This window comes from Microtus oregoni, unplaced genomic scaffold (genome assembly GCF_018167655.1).
Source record: "Microtus oregoni isolate MIOR12 unplaced genomic scaffold, Mior012 000029F_ref0000214, whole genome shotgun sequence".
NCBI lineage: Eukaryota > Metazoa > Chordata > Mammalia > Rodentia > Cricetidae > Microtus > Microtus oregoni.
Genome location: NW_024543088.1, coordinates 5,857,335 through 5,873,175, shown reverse-complemented (window position 1 = coordinate 5,873,175; position 15,841 = coordinate 5,857,335). Strand labels below are relative to the sequence as shown.

Below are 15,841 nucleotides of genomic sequence, written 5' to 3'. Positions count from 1 at the left end.
ATATAGCAATATGGTCTTCTAGGTCCCCAAATTTGCTTTTTAAAGTTATCGTGTGTTTTGTTTGGAATTCTCTCCAGTTTATCCACTTTAAACACTTTCATGTGATTAACTAACTTCAAATTGGTCTATATGTCCTGCTCCTTTTCAGACCAGGTCTCATGTAGGCCAGGCTGGCCTCACATTAATAGTGTGCCTGGAATGACCTTTTAACTTCTGTCCTACCATGCCTAGTTTATACAGTACTGGAGACTGAGCCCATGGCATTATTCACGCCAGGCTATCTCTCCACTTACTGAGATACATATCCTCTGATCTTCTTTTTTCATTTTCAAGTTCTAAAATAGATATTAACTTTAAAAATACCCACTGATTGTGGGTTTATAGTACAGCTTCAATTTTGAAGCAAGGACTTACACTAATTGGGAAAGAAACTTTATCAACAGCAGAGTCTCAGCACTCATGCCAAAAAAGGTTGACAACTGTGTATAACTCTAGCTATATAAACTATTCCATGTTCTGCTCTTCATGGCACTTGTAAACATGTTTGTACACATACATAAATGGATAATTAAAATTAAAACTCTTAACCTTTACCAAAGGTGAAGAATTAAAATTAAAATTCTTTTTTTATTTTTTTATTAAATATTTTCACCTCCTCCCATTTCCCTCCCACTCCCCGACTCCCCCTCCCTCTCCAAGTCTAAGAGAAGTCAGGGTGCCCTGCCCTGTGCGAAGTATAAGGCCCTTTCACCTCAATCCAGGTCTAGGAAGGTATGCATTCAAACAGCCTAGGTTCCCACAAAAACAGTACATGCAGTAGAATCAAAACCCAGTGCCATAATCATTAGCTTCTCAGTCTGCCCTCATTGTCAGCCACATTCAGAGAGGCTGGTTTGATCACATATTCGTTCAGTCCCAGTCCAGTTGGCCTTAGTGAGTTCCCATTAGATCAGTACCACCGTCTCCGGTTGGATAGATAATTAAAAATAAAATTAAAATTAAAACTCTTAACCACTACCAAAGGTTAAAAATTAAAATTACCTTAGCGATCAGGGAAATGCAAATGAAAACAACTTTGAGATACTATCTTACACCTGTCAGAATCGCTAAAATCAAAAACACCAATGATAGCCAATGCTGGAGAGGATGTGGAATAAGAGGAACACTCATCCATTGATGGTGGGAATGCAAACTTGTGCAACCACTTTAGAAATCAGTGTGGCAGTTTCTCAGGAAACTGGGAGTCAACCTACCTCAGGATCCAGCAATTCCACTCTTGGGATTATACCCAAGAGGTGCCCAATCATACTACAAAAGCATTTGTTAAACTATGTTCATACCAGCACTATTTGTAATAGCCAGAACCTGGAAACAACCTAGGTGTCCCTCAATGGAAGAATGGATAAAGAAGGTGTGGCACATATACACTTTAGAGTTCTACTCAGAGGTAAAAAACAGTGACATCTTGAATTTTGCATGCAAATGGATGGAAATAGAAAACACTTTACTGAGTGAGATAACCCAGACCCAAAAAGATGAATATGGTATGTACTCACTCATAAGTGGATTCAGGCCATAAACAGAGGACATTGAGCCTATAATTCATGATCCTAGAGAAGCTAAATAAGAAGGTGAACCCAAAGAAAAATATATATTTATTCTCCTGGTTATTGGAAGTAAACAAGATCGCTGGGCAGAAGTTGAGAGCATGGAGGTGGAGGCGGGTTGGGGGAAAAAGAGATGGGGAGAGAGAAGGGAGAAGGGGAGGATTGGAGAGAGCTTAGGGGAATGGGATGGTTGATATGGAGGAAGGGTAGATATGGGAGCAGGGAAGAAGATATCTTAATTAAGGGAGCCATTGTAGGGTTGGCAAGAGACTTGGCTCTAGAGGGGTTCCCAGGTGTCCAAGGGGGTTTCCCCAGCTAGGTCCTTGGACAGCAGTGGAGAGGGTACCTGAACTGGCCTTCTCCCATAGCCACACTGATGAATATCTTGCATATCACCATAGAACCTTCATCTGGTGATGGGTGGAGATAGAGACAGAGACCCACAATGGAGCATTGGAATGAGCTCCCAAGGTCTAGCTGAGCAGAAGGAGGAAGAATATGAGAAAGGAAGTCAGGACCATGAGGGGTGTGTCCACCCATGGATATGGTGGGACTGATCTAATGGGAGCTCATCAAGGCCAGCTGGACAGGGACTGAACAAGAATGTGATCAAACCGGACTCTCTGAATGTGGCTGACAATGAGGGCTGACTGAGAAGCCAATGATAATGACAACAGGTTTTGATTCTACTGCATGTATTAGCTTTTTGGGAGCCTAGTCTGTTTGGATACATACCTTCCTAGACCTGGATGGAAGTGGGAGGGCTTTGGAATTCCCACAGGGCAGGACACCCTGACTTCTTTTAGGACTGTAGAGGGAGGTAAGGAGGAGTGGGAGGAATGGGAGGGAAATGGGAGGAGGTGGAAATGTTTAATTAATTAATTAATTAATTAATTAATTAAAATTCTTAACCTCTGGTAAAGGACTGGAGTTCAGTTCCCAGGACCTGCCTCTGAAAGCTCACAATTTTCTAAAACTCCATGTCTAGGGAATCAGATGCTCTCTTGGACCCCATAGCCACACAAAACATACACATGGCACCCATCCACAGACACAAATACACATACACAAACATATTGGTAGAAAAAACACCTACACAAATAAACTAAAACAACTTAAAAATTCATTAAAATGTGTTGGAATTGCCTAGATCCTTTGTTATGCTAAGTCAACTTTGCATCTACTGACAACTCAAGAGTACAATAAAGACTCAGTTCAAAGTCAACCAAAACTCCCAGACACAAATATATATAAATTAAAAATAAAAATAAATCCTAAAAACAGAATATGCTACATGTCTTGAAACTGCCCACTGATGATGAGGAGGAACATAGCATAAACCTTGGGGCATCCTGACTGAACCAATCTTTTCCTTCTCTGGCTGTCACATAGATGTCAAAGTGATAACGGTCCCAGGGTGACTGAGTGACTTCTCCATATTTCTCTCTAGCAAAACAGGAGCCTTGCTTGATTATCTCCTTATCTCTTCTGTGTTGGTATGCCCTGACCTGACTTTCCTGAAATGTTTTCTTACTTTCAGTTCTGTCTGACGCAGAAATCATGGCCCAGTCAGTTGTTTTTATTTTTGGTGGCTACGAAACCACCAGCAACACCCTTGTCTTTGCCCTGTATTTACTGGCCACTCAGCCTGATATCCAGAAGAAACTGCAGGAGGAGATCGATGTGGCTCTGCCCAATAAGGTGAATGGATGGTGCTTGGAATAGAAGAGAAAAAGAAATCCTTCTTTTCACAAAAAATGCTGTGTGTGTGTGTGTGTGTGTGTGTGTGTGTGTGTGTGTAAAGTGTGAATGCATAGATCAAAGACCTGTACTGGATATTTTTCTAAATCACTCTCCACCATGGTTTTTGACACAGGTATTCTCACCGAATCTGGAGATCATCAAATTGGTTAGGCAGTCTGGAAAAGGATCACCAGGCATGCCCTGTCTCTGTCCCTTCCCCCACCCGCTGGGATTATAGATGTTAGCCACTATGTCTGGCTTTATGAATGATATGTATCTGAACTCAGGATTGCATACTAGACAATTCATAAATTGAGATATCTTTAAAGCCCAAGTGATCATTATTCTAACCATTCTGTAAGAGACTGGATAGCTAGCTCAATGGTTAAGAACATTGGCTGCTCTTTCAGAAAATCCATCCAGGTTTTGATTCCCAGTACCCAAATGGCAATCCTCAACTGTATATAATGTCAGACACAAAGGATCTGATGCCCTCTCCTGACTTCTGTGGACATTGTGCTTATGGGGCACACATACACATATGTAGGCAAAACAGCTACACTCATAAAATAAAACAATTTTAAAGTCTTTTAAAATTTATTATAAGTGCCTATGACCTTTGCAGTGCTCAGTTCAACTTTGGACTACTGAGATCTCAGCAGTACAATACAGATCAATTGAAAGGTAATCTAAAATCTCAGAACAAACCTTTTTCTTTCTTCCCAGGCACCTCCCAGCTATGATAAAGTGATGGAGATGGAGTACCTCGACATGGTGCTGAGTGAAACGCTCAGATTATACCCAATTTCTGACAGACTTGAGAGAGTCTGTAAACAAGATATGGAAATGGGTGGTGTGTTTATTCCCAAGGGGTCAATAGTGATGATACCAATGTTTTCTCTTCACCGTGACCCACAGTACTGGCCGGAGCCTGAAGAATTCCGCCCTGAAAGGTACTAGAATTCCAGTAGTTGGAACCCACTATGAACTGTGCTGGGCTGTATATACTATAGTGTCTCTAATGAAAAGATGATCTAAATGGGATTTAGTATCCATTTGCATTCTGTGAAGAGAATGACAGAAAGGGGAAAAAGGAAAGGGGAAGAGAGATGGGAAGAAAAAATGAGAATTTAAATACAGTGTTTTAATTCTCCTTCATCAAGTAACAAATGACCAACTTAAGTGTGAGGCAGGAACCTGCTTTCCTTCAGTCTAACTGACACATGCTTTTGAGAGATGGAACCCAGCATTATCTTGAAGAGACATTAGGAGTTTAGACATATATTTCCCCTTTTGCTTTTATTCTTTGACAATAGCATGTATGTAAAGAGTATTTTGGTTATTTTTTATTCTTTGACAATTGCATGTATATATAAGGTATTTTTGTCATTTTCGCCTCCTACCACTTCTCCCTTGCACACTTGTTTAAGCCCTGCTTGTCCCCATCAAGTCTTCCTCCTCTATTCATGTCGTCCTGTTGTCTTGTGAATCATGATTTTAATTGGGGTTGCTTGCATAACCACAGGTCTAGGAGTTATTTACTGCAGAATGGACAACTCACCAAGAGCTACACCATTAAAAAGAATATCCTCCCACTACAGGAACCATTGCTTGTCAATAGTTCCTCACAGAGGTGATGTTTCACAAACTCCCTCCCCAATCCTTGATGGAGTGTATCAACATGGTCTAGCCTTGTGTAGGCAACCACAGTTGCTGTGAATTCATAAGTACAATGGCTGTTTCAGGTCCAGAAGATAGTGTTTCACAGCACCCCTTTCATTCCCTGGATCATATGTCATTCTGCCCCCTCTTCTGAGATGTTCCATGAGCCTTGCAGGGGATGATACAGATGTCCCATTAAGCACTGAGCACTCCACCATCACTCATTCTCAGCATTTTAAGCAGTTATGAGTCTCTGTGTTAACTGTCTCCCACTGCAATCAGAAGCTTCTCTGATCAAGACTAATAGCAGCACTATTTTTTGTGTATAAACATGAATATTCAGAAGACAGTTTGATACCATGTCCACTTAGCAAAACATCAGTAGTACATTCAACCCTAGTGCATATAACCTCCAGATTTACAGTATCAGGCATTAAATACCACTGTAAATTGGAACTCTGATCCAATCAGACAGTGGTTCATTATCCCTACCACATAACACTAGTGGGCACATAGGATACATTTTCTGTCTAAAGCATTTGTCTTATCTCAGATATGGAAACTTTTTTAGGGCAAGGGGGACAAAAAGGACTTTTAGTGTACAATTCTCAGAATCAAATACCAGGAATCAGTTCAGTGAACCTTTACTATTCTCCCTGTATGTCTGGTTAGATGTCTGAAGGTAAATTCATGGATGTAGATCTTATGCTTCTATCCTTTTCTAACTTGTTATTACTCGTGTCTCCAGGTTCAGCAAGGAGAACAAGGGCAGCATCAATCCTTGTGTGTACATGCCCTTTGGGTATGGACCCAGGAACTGCATTGGCATGAGGTTTGCTCTCATGAACATGAAACTTGCTCTCACTAAACTCCTGCAGAACTTCTCCTTCCAGCCTTGTAAGGAAACACAGGTGAGGGAAAAAACTATCTCTGTAAATAATGTTTTATGGGAGACATTTTTCAACTGAAGGTTCTGTTTATAAAATTGAATCTGGTTGTTTGAGGTTTGCTAACTTGTTTTATGGCCTAATAAGTTATTTGTATCCAAGGAAGAATTGATGGGCCTCTGGTGCTGAATCAATATAGAGAACAACTGTAGCATTATGAAGAGTTAGTGCAGGCCTGTATGACAGGGTTATGTGCATTCTCTTTGTAGTTCCAGTCATGTCCACGGAAAATTGTTATGCCATGTGCTATAAAGCGGTTCAGTGATTATGGCTTCCTGTTTGTTGGGTGGTGCACTATTCTTCCAGAACTCACAGAAGCCCTCCTCTGACAGTCCTGTCAACTACTGGCTGTATATTAGAATCACTGAGGAACTTTACAACTCATATATATTTCTCAAATGGCAAAGTGCTTACCTGGCATGCACAAAGACCTGGTTCCCATCCCCAGAAATGCATGAAGCTGCTTTGAGGAAGCATACCTGCAATCCCTGTACTCAAAAGGATAAGGCAAGATGATCAGAAATTCAAGTAATCCTTGGCTGCATAGTGAATTTGAAGCCAGCAGGAGCTACAGAATACCCCACATCAGAAGCAAAAACAGAAATTCATGATTCCTGGAGATCATGTCTAAAATCCTAAAATTCTTTACCTAGAGTGTGGCTTTAAAAGCCCATCTCTGGCTTTCAATGGGATGCTAAATTGAGAATCATTATTGTAAAACATAAATGTTAGGGCTCAAGTGATGGCTCAGTGGTTAAGAGTACTAGCTGCTCTTAAAAAGTACCTGAGTTCATTTCCCAGTACACAAAAGTTGGCTAACAACCATTTGTAAATCCACTTCCAGGGCTGCTTTTGTTCTTTTCTGGCTTCCATTGAGACTGCACATATGTGGTATACAAACACATGTGCAGGTAAAACATTCCTACACATACAATAAAAAATAAATCTTAACAAAGTTGCTGGTTGTGGATGATTTTCAACCTTATGAGACATTTGCTGGTTCTGCCTCACTTCTCAGGACCTCTGCACCAGAAACAAATATCTGTCATGTTTCCATAAGCAATGTATTCTTTTTTCCTCCATATTCTTCTCTCATATTCAAGTTCTTGTTAATTCTGCGAATGAATCTTCTTCTTGGATGTATTTCCTCATGTGTGTTACATTCTACTTTGGGTTCTGCAGGCTGTATTTATCACCTGTGCTAATACTTTGTCATTAAAGCCTCCAGTTTGGTTGTGCTTTTTCTCTCAGTATTGAAGGATATTCTGTATCTTTCCTATACCACCTCATATCATTCCTTCCACCAACTCCAATGATCCTTTGTGGAGAATTTGTGCATTGAAAGCCTTTGGTAAATGTTTTGAAGTAGAGCTTACAATTTTAATATTCTTTCATAAAAACATCAAAACTAATTTTAAAATAACAGATAACACTTGTGTATAAATTTTATGCACATCTCTTTTTTATGCCTCATGGAAAACAGATGTATACTACTTAATATTTTAAAAGAATATGATAGGACATTTAGAGAAAGCATTTGCATTTTCCTGAACAATTTATTCCTGTTTCATGCAAAGGTATGGCTAAAACTTAAGAGATTTGTGTGTTTAAAATGTGCCTTCTCTTTGTCAATTAGTTTTATTGAATGAAGAGAGGGATGGAAATATTTGTTCTGTGATTTGTGGTTTAAGGAAGTTATGTAGATTAGTCAACCCACAACCTCACTTATTTTACTACTTTCTCCCTAAAGCATTTAAATCATAAGCATGTACAGAGATAAGGACAGACAAAGCAAAGTTCAAGTTTTGAGAGCCAATGGAACATCTTTCAAAGGCAGATGCTCTGGCAAGCTCCAATCATCTTAAATTTGACTCATCTCTATCTCCATGACAACTTTGTTATCCTCCCTTCTCTTGTGAACAAAAGATCATTCCACTGTTCCCCTCTGTCTCTGAATAGCATAGGACTAAAGCACCACTGAAAACACAGGACTCAAAACTCTTCATTGATCCCATCTTTCAAAGTCATAACAGATGCTAGGAAAGCAAGCAAATATCTCTCCTCCTAAAGACTTATCTGAATGGACACAACTGTACTAGTGACATTTGATCTAGGATGTGTGGACTGTTCATAGAGTGGAAATGTATCCTCTCATGGTTAACTTGCAAATGTCAACAAACAAAAAATAACTTTTCAGGACTTCAAAAAAACAATATGACATAGTAACTAAGAATCAGGCTCAAATATGTAAAATTGGCCAGACTTAGTGGCTCATGTATTTAATACCAGCACTCACGGGCAGAACTCATCTCTGTGACTTCAAGGCCTGCCTGGTCTACATAATGAAATGTAGGGCAGACTCAGGTACAGAGTGACACCCTGTCTTGAAAAAAATAAAACAAAACAAAAATTAAAGTTTAAAAATTTTAACAGTTTTACTCTAAAGTAGTATAGAACTGAAATAACGTAAATAAGCATGGCTTCATCTCAATCCCTGTCTACCATAGAGTCTCAATAAATATATTGCCTTATGCATATTTGGAAGCATGTTTTTCACCATCTAATGGACACAGCTTGGAGATAAGGAAGTCCAAGCATATGACCTCAAATGCAGCTTAGATGTACCTTCAAAACATCATTCCTTTCAATTTGGGTTGTTGTCGGCTCACTCATTGATTCTCAATTTTTTTTCTTCCATGGTTGCAGATTCCCTTGAAATTACACAGAAAACCACTTCTTAAACCAGAAAAACCCATTGTTCTAAAGGTTGTACCACGGGATGTGCTCATAACTGGAGCATGACTTTCCCTCAAGGACTCTGCAGTGTTCCTCTTCAGGTGGTGTCCAAGAACATTGGAATCTTTAATTTACTTCATGAATAAAACACAGATGAAGATGAGGATTAATCAACTGGACTTGGTGCATGGTTAAGGATTCAGTACATCCATTGAGCTTTCTCATTGTCAAAATAAAGGAGAATGTCACAAAACAATCCCACACCAGTTTGGAATTATGATTAATAGACGGGTTATTTATTTAAAGGGGAAAACTCACAGATTACCATCCTGGACAACAGCCCCCTGCATGACCAGGAAAAGTCTGGTAGTCAGAAGCAGAGTCTGAAGCAAGAGAGGGAGCACATGGCTACCACTGCTTTTGCAAGCCAAAGAGACCACGCCCAAGTAGGCTGGTATCTTAAAGGCTATTGGCTAAAGGAGCAGAAGGAGCTCCTGCAGCACCTCCCTCTTTTGTTTAAGTAAGAGAGTTCCAAACCTACTACAAAATTATATACAATAAGAGCAAATATCCTATTCTAACTAGCTTAAGTCTTGTATAATAAATAACTTGGACAAGTCATGAGTGGAAAGTAATTACATTTATATAGTCTTCTACCTCATCGAAGTTCTGAGAAGGGAAAAAATGTTATTTGAGTAATTAGGAAGTGCAATCAAACAACTTCCAAAACATGCAACGAATCACAGAGACAACTGGCTACCTGGGCAATCACCCAAAGTCACATTTGCAACGTTGAGGCACACAACTTTAGCTAAGGCCTAGAATAACTGACAGATTATATTTAAAGGCAAGAAAATTTTCAAAACCGTATTGCCCTGTCTTAGCAAGATTTGACAGTTCTGCTTATGTATTTCCAGATACTATGTATTTTTCAGTAGTTGAAGTATGGGCAGTTCCTTGCCCAGAGGCTGGTTTTGCCAAGAAGAAGACAAGCTCCAAGTGGAGTGTCTTGGGTGCTCAACAGTCTCTTGGGAATAGATCGGTGTTGCCAGGAGCGATTGTGTCTCACTACCACATAACTCTAAGTTAGATTAAATGCCATTTTCTACAGCTCTTTGAAGAAGTTGAAGATTATCTATTTATATGGAATATAATCTTTATGTATCTAAAAAGACCCAATTAGTATAACTATCAATATGACAAACATAGATGACTATTACTCTATAATTCTTAATACCTATCTAACATAAAGATTAAGACAGTAAACAACTATGCAATAAATGAGGACAATGACTCCAAATGTAAACAATGTACAAATATCTTGATCAGAGTTAGAAATGTACACTGCAATATGGTAAATATATATATAAATGTTTTTTTTAATTTTTTTATTGAGAAAAGAAGAAAAAAAACATAAACAAAAAACAAGTTCCCACCTCCTCCCAGCCTCCCATTTCCCTCCCACTCCTCCCACCCTTTTCCCCCTCCTCCCACCCTTGTCCCGCTCCCCCCACTCCTCTCCCCCTCCCTCTCCAGTCCACAGAGCAGTCCATGTTCCCTGCCCTGTGGTATGTCCTAGGTCCTCCCCGCTCCGTCCATATCTAGGAAGGTGAACATCCAATCTGGTTAGAATCCCACAAACCCAGCACATTAAGTAGGATCAAAACCCCCTGCCATTGTCCTTGGTGTCTCATCAGCCCTCATTGTTCGCCATGTTCAGAGAGTCCGGTTTTATCCCATGCTTTTTTCGGTCACAGTCCAGCTGGCCTTGGTGAGCTCCCCGTAGATCAGTTCCACTGTCTCAGTGGATGGGTGCACGCCTCGTGGTCCCGACTTCTTTGCTCATGTTCTCCCTCCTTCTGCTCCTCATTGGGACCTTGGGAGCTCAGTCCAGTGCTCCTGTGTGGGTCTCTGTCTCTATCTCTATCCATCACTATATAAATGTTTTAAACAGAGGTAGACGCATGTGTGCATACAATATTCAAAATAATTTAACTTTGTATTCATATACAAGAATCTATGCCATTGTAATTTTCTATACATAATAACTCACAAATACCAATCTATTATCCCATTATCCAATTTTCCCTCTTTTTTTTTCAAAAAGATCCCTGAGCTTATAAAATTCCTCCCCCAACTCTCAACCATATATCAATTATAATCAACCCCTAAATGATGTCCCTAAACCTGAGGACAAACATTGCTGGGAGAGGAGACATCGTCCTCTAAAATTACCTCCAGCAACAGGAGCTGGAGAAATGGCTCAGTGGTTAAGAGCACTGCCTGTACTCCCAAAGGTCCTGAGTTCAATTCCCAGCAACCACATGGTGGCTCACAACCATCTGTAAGGAGATCTGGTGCCCTCTTCTGGCCTGCAGGCACACATGCAGAAAGAATACTGACAATACTGTATACATAATAAATAAATAAATCTTAAAAAAATTACTTCCAGCTGTCATGGGGGCAACGTTCTTTCTAGGGAATCCTGTGAAAGTAAAATGATGGTTAAATTTCAAGAATAATGTCTGGTAAGACTGCAAATAGTCTTTGAGTATTTTGTGGAGGTCTGGCCAGAATGTTGTAAAAGATGTACACCATTTCAGCTAACCAAGTAGGAACTGTCTTGTGCAGCTGGTACCCAAAACCAGTGCTTTGTTGTAGCAGCACCATCAGTATCATGCATCATATCTACCAGGTGGAGTTGTTGTTATGGGTCCCCATTTCTTCCTGGAAACTTCAAAGATTACTGCAGGAAAATTCATTGTTCATTGTGGAAAACTTAAACATTAATTATATAGACCTAAACAGACATATATATTCAATGAAAGGCATGATAGATATGAAGAAAAGCAAAGATGTTTTCTAAATTCTTTTTGCCTTCTGTCCCATATCATGGCTCTTGATATGAGACAGAAACTCTCGGTTTTTCTCTTAACAACAGGCTTGGAATTAAAGAGGGACTGAGCCAGATTTCCAACTCCGAAACCAGCTCTATATACTTATGAATATAAGTAAAAAAGATTGTGTGGTATACATGTAAAATGCTTAATATTTAAGAAAAAACACTTCATTTTCCTAGAGACATAAGCTGGACCATTATTTGTTTTAATTTGTGCAGGTATACCCATGATGGCCATATTTTAATTTTCCAAATTCTGCAAAGTGGAAAACATCCATCTGCCAAATTTCATTTCTTTGAGTACCCTTTGGGTTAGTCCCTGCATGTAGTGGTGTTTGGTTATATAAAGAGCAAGTAGGGAATCTCTTTATAATCTCCTTAGCTTGTTGCCATGTAATACAAAACTCTTTCTTTAAAACTTTGCTAATGATGTCATTTTTTTATGAAATTCTGAGGCCTGCAACATGCTTCCAATCAACAATCAATTTCTGCATTACATTGTGCTAGAGGACCTGGCATACCCATATGGGATCGAATGTGTGTTGTGTACATCGGACGAAGCCTATTTCTGATTATGTCCTGTACCTGAATAAACAATTAAGTCAATTCTGTATTATCTTGTATAAATTCAGTGGTTTCAATATGCAAGATAACTCTTTCTTCATATTGTGAATCAGTAACTATATTAAGAGGTTCTTTAAAATTAACTCTTTTATTTCACCAGTATTGAAAGGCACTATAATTTCTGCTGGATCTATACCTGCTAGTTGATTAAACCTCAGTTTACCTTTTATAATTAATTCAGAGACATTTTCCACATAAGGTTTTAATTTTTTACTTGGTTTGTGTGGTAAAAAAGGTCCATCTAAAATATCTTCCCTCTGCGTTAAAATTCCTGTAGGAGAAATTCTGGAAGGCAATATGACTAGAATACAACTAAGATTTGGATTCACCTTATCTGCATGTGCCTCTTGTAATTTTTCCTCAACCACTGTCAATTCTTTTTCTGTTTCAGCTGTTAATTCTATCGGACAATTCAAATCTTTATCACCATCTAAGGTTTTGTTTAAATGAATTATTAAATCAGGTGTTATCCCAACAGATGGTCATAGACTGGAAATGTCTCCTAACAATCTTTGAAAGTCATTAAGAGTCTGTAATCAGTCTCTCCTAATTTGTGCCTTTTGTGTTCTAATTTTCTGTAAACCTATTCTGTAACCTAGGTAATTAACAGAATCTCCTCTTTGAATCTTTTCAAGAGCAATTTGTAATCCTCATTTAGGCAAAACTATATTTATTTCCTCAAACATTCTTTCTAAAGTATCTATACTTGAATCCGATAGCAAAATGTCATCCATGTAATGGTAAATTATAGACTTAGGGAATTGCCTAAGTATTATTTCCAACATCTGACTCAAAGTATTGACACAGGGTTGGGCTATTGAGCATCCCCTGTGGGAGGAGAGTCCACTGGTATCTCCTAGTAGGCTGAGCGTTATTGTAAGTAGGCACTGTGAAGGCAAATTTTTCTCTATCCTTTTCTTGTAAAGATATAGTGAAGAAGCAATCCTTTAAATCAATAAATATAAGAGACCATCCTTTTGGTAACAGAGAAGGCAGAGGAATTCGAAACTGTAGAGGGCCAATAGGTTGAGTTACCTTGTTGACAGCCCTTAGATCTGTCATCATTTCCCATTTACCAAATATCTTTTTACAACAAACACAGGAGAATTCTGGGGCCTAGTTGACTCCTCAATATGTCGAGCATCTAATTGCTCCTGTACCAATTGTTCTAAAGCCTGCAATTTCTTTATTATCCAATGACCTTACTCCATCATTTCCCCTTTTTCTGTTTAAACAAAAAGGAAAGGCTTTCACTTTAACATAGCAAAATTACATATAACAAAACAGTTATAAAGCAAGAATGACAGTTACAATATTTACATCTACTTTATCTTTTATCATAACTAAGGAAAAATATATCTATATATTCTTCAACTCCATCAAAGACTCCAGAAGGATATAATATTACCTAAGTAAATGAGAAGTAAGCATCTTACAAAACTCTAGAAATCACAGTGACATCTCGCTGCCTGGACAGTCACCCAAAGTTCCTCTGTACCATTAGGGCATCCATCTTCAGCCTACAGGCCCATAGTTTCCAGCAGACATTTCAATGAAGCAGGAAATTTCAAAGGCAGTTCAGTCACTATCTGTTGTGTCCTGCAGAATGTCTCACAGACTCTTTCATGAATCAGGAACCCCAAAAGATCATCTCACCTTTAGGCAAGTTCAGCAGTCCTCTCTCTGAGGGTTCTCTGTGTCCAGTTTATGCAATAGTCCAGGCAAGAGCAGTTTCTTGCCCAAATGGCTATCAAACTCCATAAGGAGCCTCTTCGATGCCCATCTTCCTCTTGAAGTAGTTGGTGCTGCCAGGAGCAGACGTGTCTCATTGTCATGAAAAGCTCTAAGTTATTAGAACATTTAAAATGCCATATTCAAAGGCATAAATGTAGTCTTTGAAAGAAATGAAGAAAGTCTATCTAACTGAAACATATCAGTGCACATCGAGAAAATCTAACTAACATGACTACAAACAACTATTATTGATTATTATCCATCAACAACCTATATACGTTACATTTTTACATGAACGACACAATCACAATACCTTAGTCAAGGTCAGAAATACATATACATATAACAAGATTGACCTTAAATTTAAATCAATAAAGTCAAATCTAAATCCACACCAATGCAAATTATTCATATCTATATCATCTCCCCCTTTAAATATAAAAGAACATTTATAAACAATATATGGGAACATGGGTGCGTTATTTCTCTTCAAACTACTTCCTGCGAATGGGGGTGCTGTTAATCAGGTCTTTTATGGTATAACCTGTGTGCTAGATTCATCTCAGTCAGCAGTTGAGTGAAGTAATTTTTGAAGGTGTTCACAGCAACCCTTCAGGAGGGCGTGGTCCATCATACCATATTGGGATAGAAGCAATCCACAGGGTCTCATCCTCTGTGGAAACAAAAGAAGAAATTCTTTTCCAAAGTATCATATCCTTAGATCCAAATTCTGAAGTCAAGGTATTTTCAAAATATCTATGTTGGATTAGTTCAGCAGCATTTATAAACAAATATCTTTTAGCAGCTGTTGCTCCTTCCTCAGCATTCAAACAATTCAAAGAAAGCATAATAGTATATAGTATCAAAATTCTCTGTGTATTTTCCAACTTTGTGCGCTTTGTTTTAACCTCTATTTTCTTTATTTTTACTTTTATTTTTTGCTTTTTGAGACAGATTCTCTGTATATCTTTGTCCTGGAATAACTCTGTAGACCAGGCTGTCCTTGAACTCTCAGAGATCCTTCTGTCTCTGCCTCCTCAATGCTGGGATTAAAGGTGTATGCTACCACACCTTGAACTCACAGAGATCTGTCTGTCTCTGCCTCCCAGGCATTGGGATTAAAGGCATGTGCTACCACACTTTGAAGTCACAGAGGTCAATCTACCTCTGCCTCCCAAGTGTTGGGATCAAAGATGTGTACTACCACACCCAACTACTCTCTTTCTTCCCTTTTTTTTGTTTTTTACTTTAAGAACTTTAACTTTCAGTCTGCATATATTTGTAACATATTGTAAATCATTTAAAGGTTTTTTTCTTTGAATCTCTCTTTACTGTATATCTCTCTCTTTTTCTAATCACATGAGCCTTTAAATTACTGAGCAATATGGGTAGATTAAAGCTGTGGCTTTGACGGCTAGTTCCAGCCCGTTACTTAGCTTTCCAGCCTCATGGCAGAGGTACCAGCTGTAGCCATTTTTATTACCACAACTCTAAGGTGTTTCAAGGTCCCTGCCAGCAAGAAAGCTTCAGCAGCATGTGCTTGCAAACCACACGAACCGCCTGCGTAAAAGAGTCAGAGATTGCCCTGGCAGGACAGCCCAGAAAGCCAGCATTTTAAAACGTCACAACTTTTTTCCTGCTATGGCTGAAAACAAACAAGCATTTAGTCAGCTTTTATCAACACCATTTAAGTATTTCGTGGCCGGACCTCTTAAAAGAGGTACAGGGTTTTGCACCTAAAGCTGAGTCAGGAAGCCTCTCTTAGATGAGAGCACTTGCCTGCCTCTAGCAAGCAGAGCAGACCCAAGAAATTGCTGCTTCCAAGAAAACATGATTTACCCACGTCTGCCAAAACAAACATTGGGCGACATTTTATTCTGGGTGCTGCA

At 39.0% G+C, this 15,841-nt stretch overlaps 2 protein-coding genes across 3 annotated transcripts in view; both read left to right on the top strand.

Moving 5' to 3' along the window:
- LOC121464906 (cytochrome P450 3A11-like) overlaps positions 1-8,768 on the top strand; it is a 138,465-nt gene extending 129,697 nt beyond the window's left edge. The window contains exon 14 of the transcript XR_005976582.1: positions 8,666-8,768. The gene's annotated coding sequence lies outside the window, so the exon portion shown is untranslated. The remainder of the gene's footprint in view (positions 1-8,665) is intronic.
- Positions 1-15,841, top strand: part of LOC121464907 (cytochrome P450 3A11-like) — a 160,801-nt gene that overhangs the window by 23,938 nt on the left and 121,022 nt on the right. The window contains exons 10-13 of one of the 2 annotated variants that reach the window (XR_005976583.1): positions 3,148-3,308; positions 4,077-4,303; positions 5,761-5,923; positions 8,666-8,848. Coding sequence is in view for 1 of the 2 variants with exons in the window: in XM_041678013.1 (XP_041533947.1) it covers positions 3,148-3,308; positions 4,077-4,303; positions 5,761-5,923; positions 8,666-8,761 (647 nt within the window). In the remaining variant the exon portion in view is untranslated. Of the gene's footprint in view, positions 1-3,147; positions 3,309-4,076; positions 4,304-5,760; positions 5,924-8,665; positions 8,952-15,841 lie in introns of those variants that run through there. The other variant, XM_041678013.1, reaches the window with a different exon arrangement.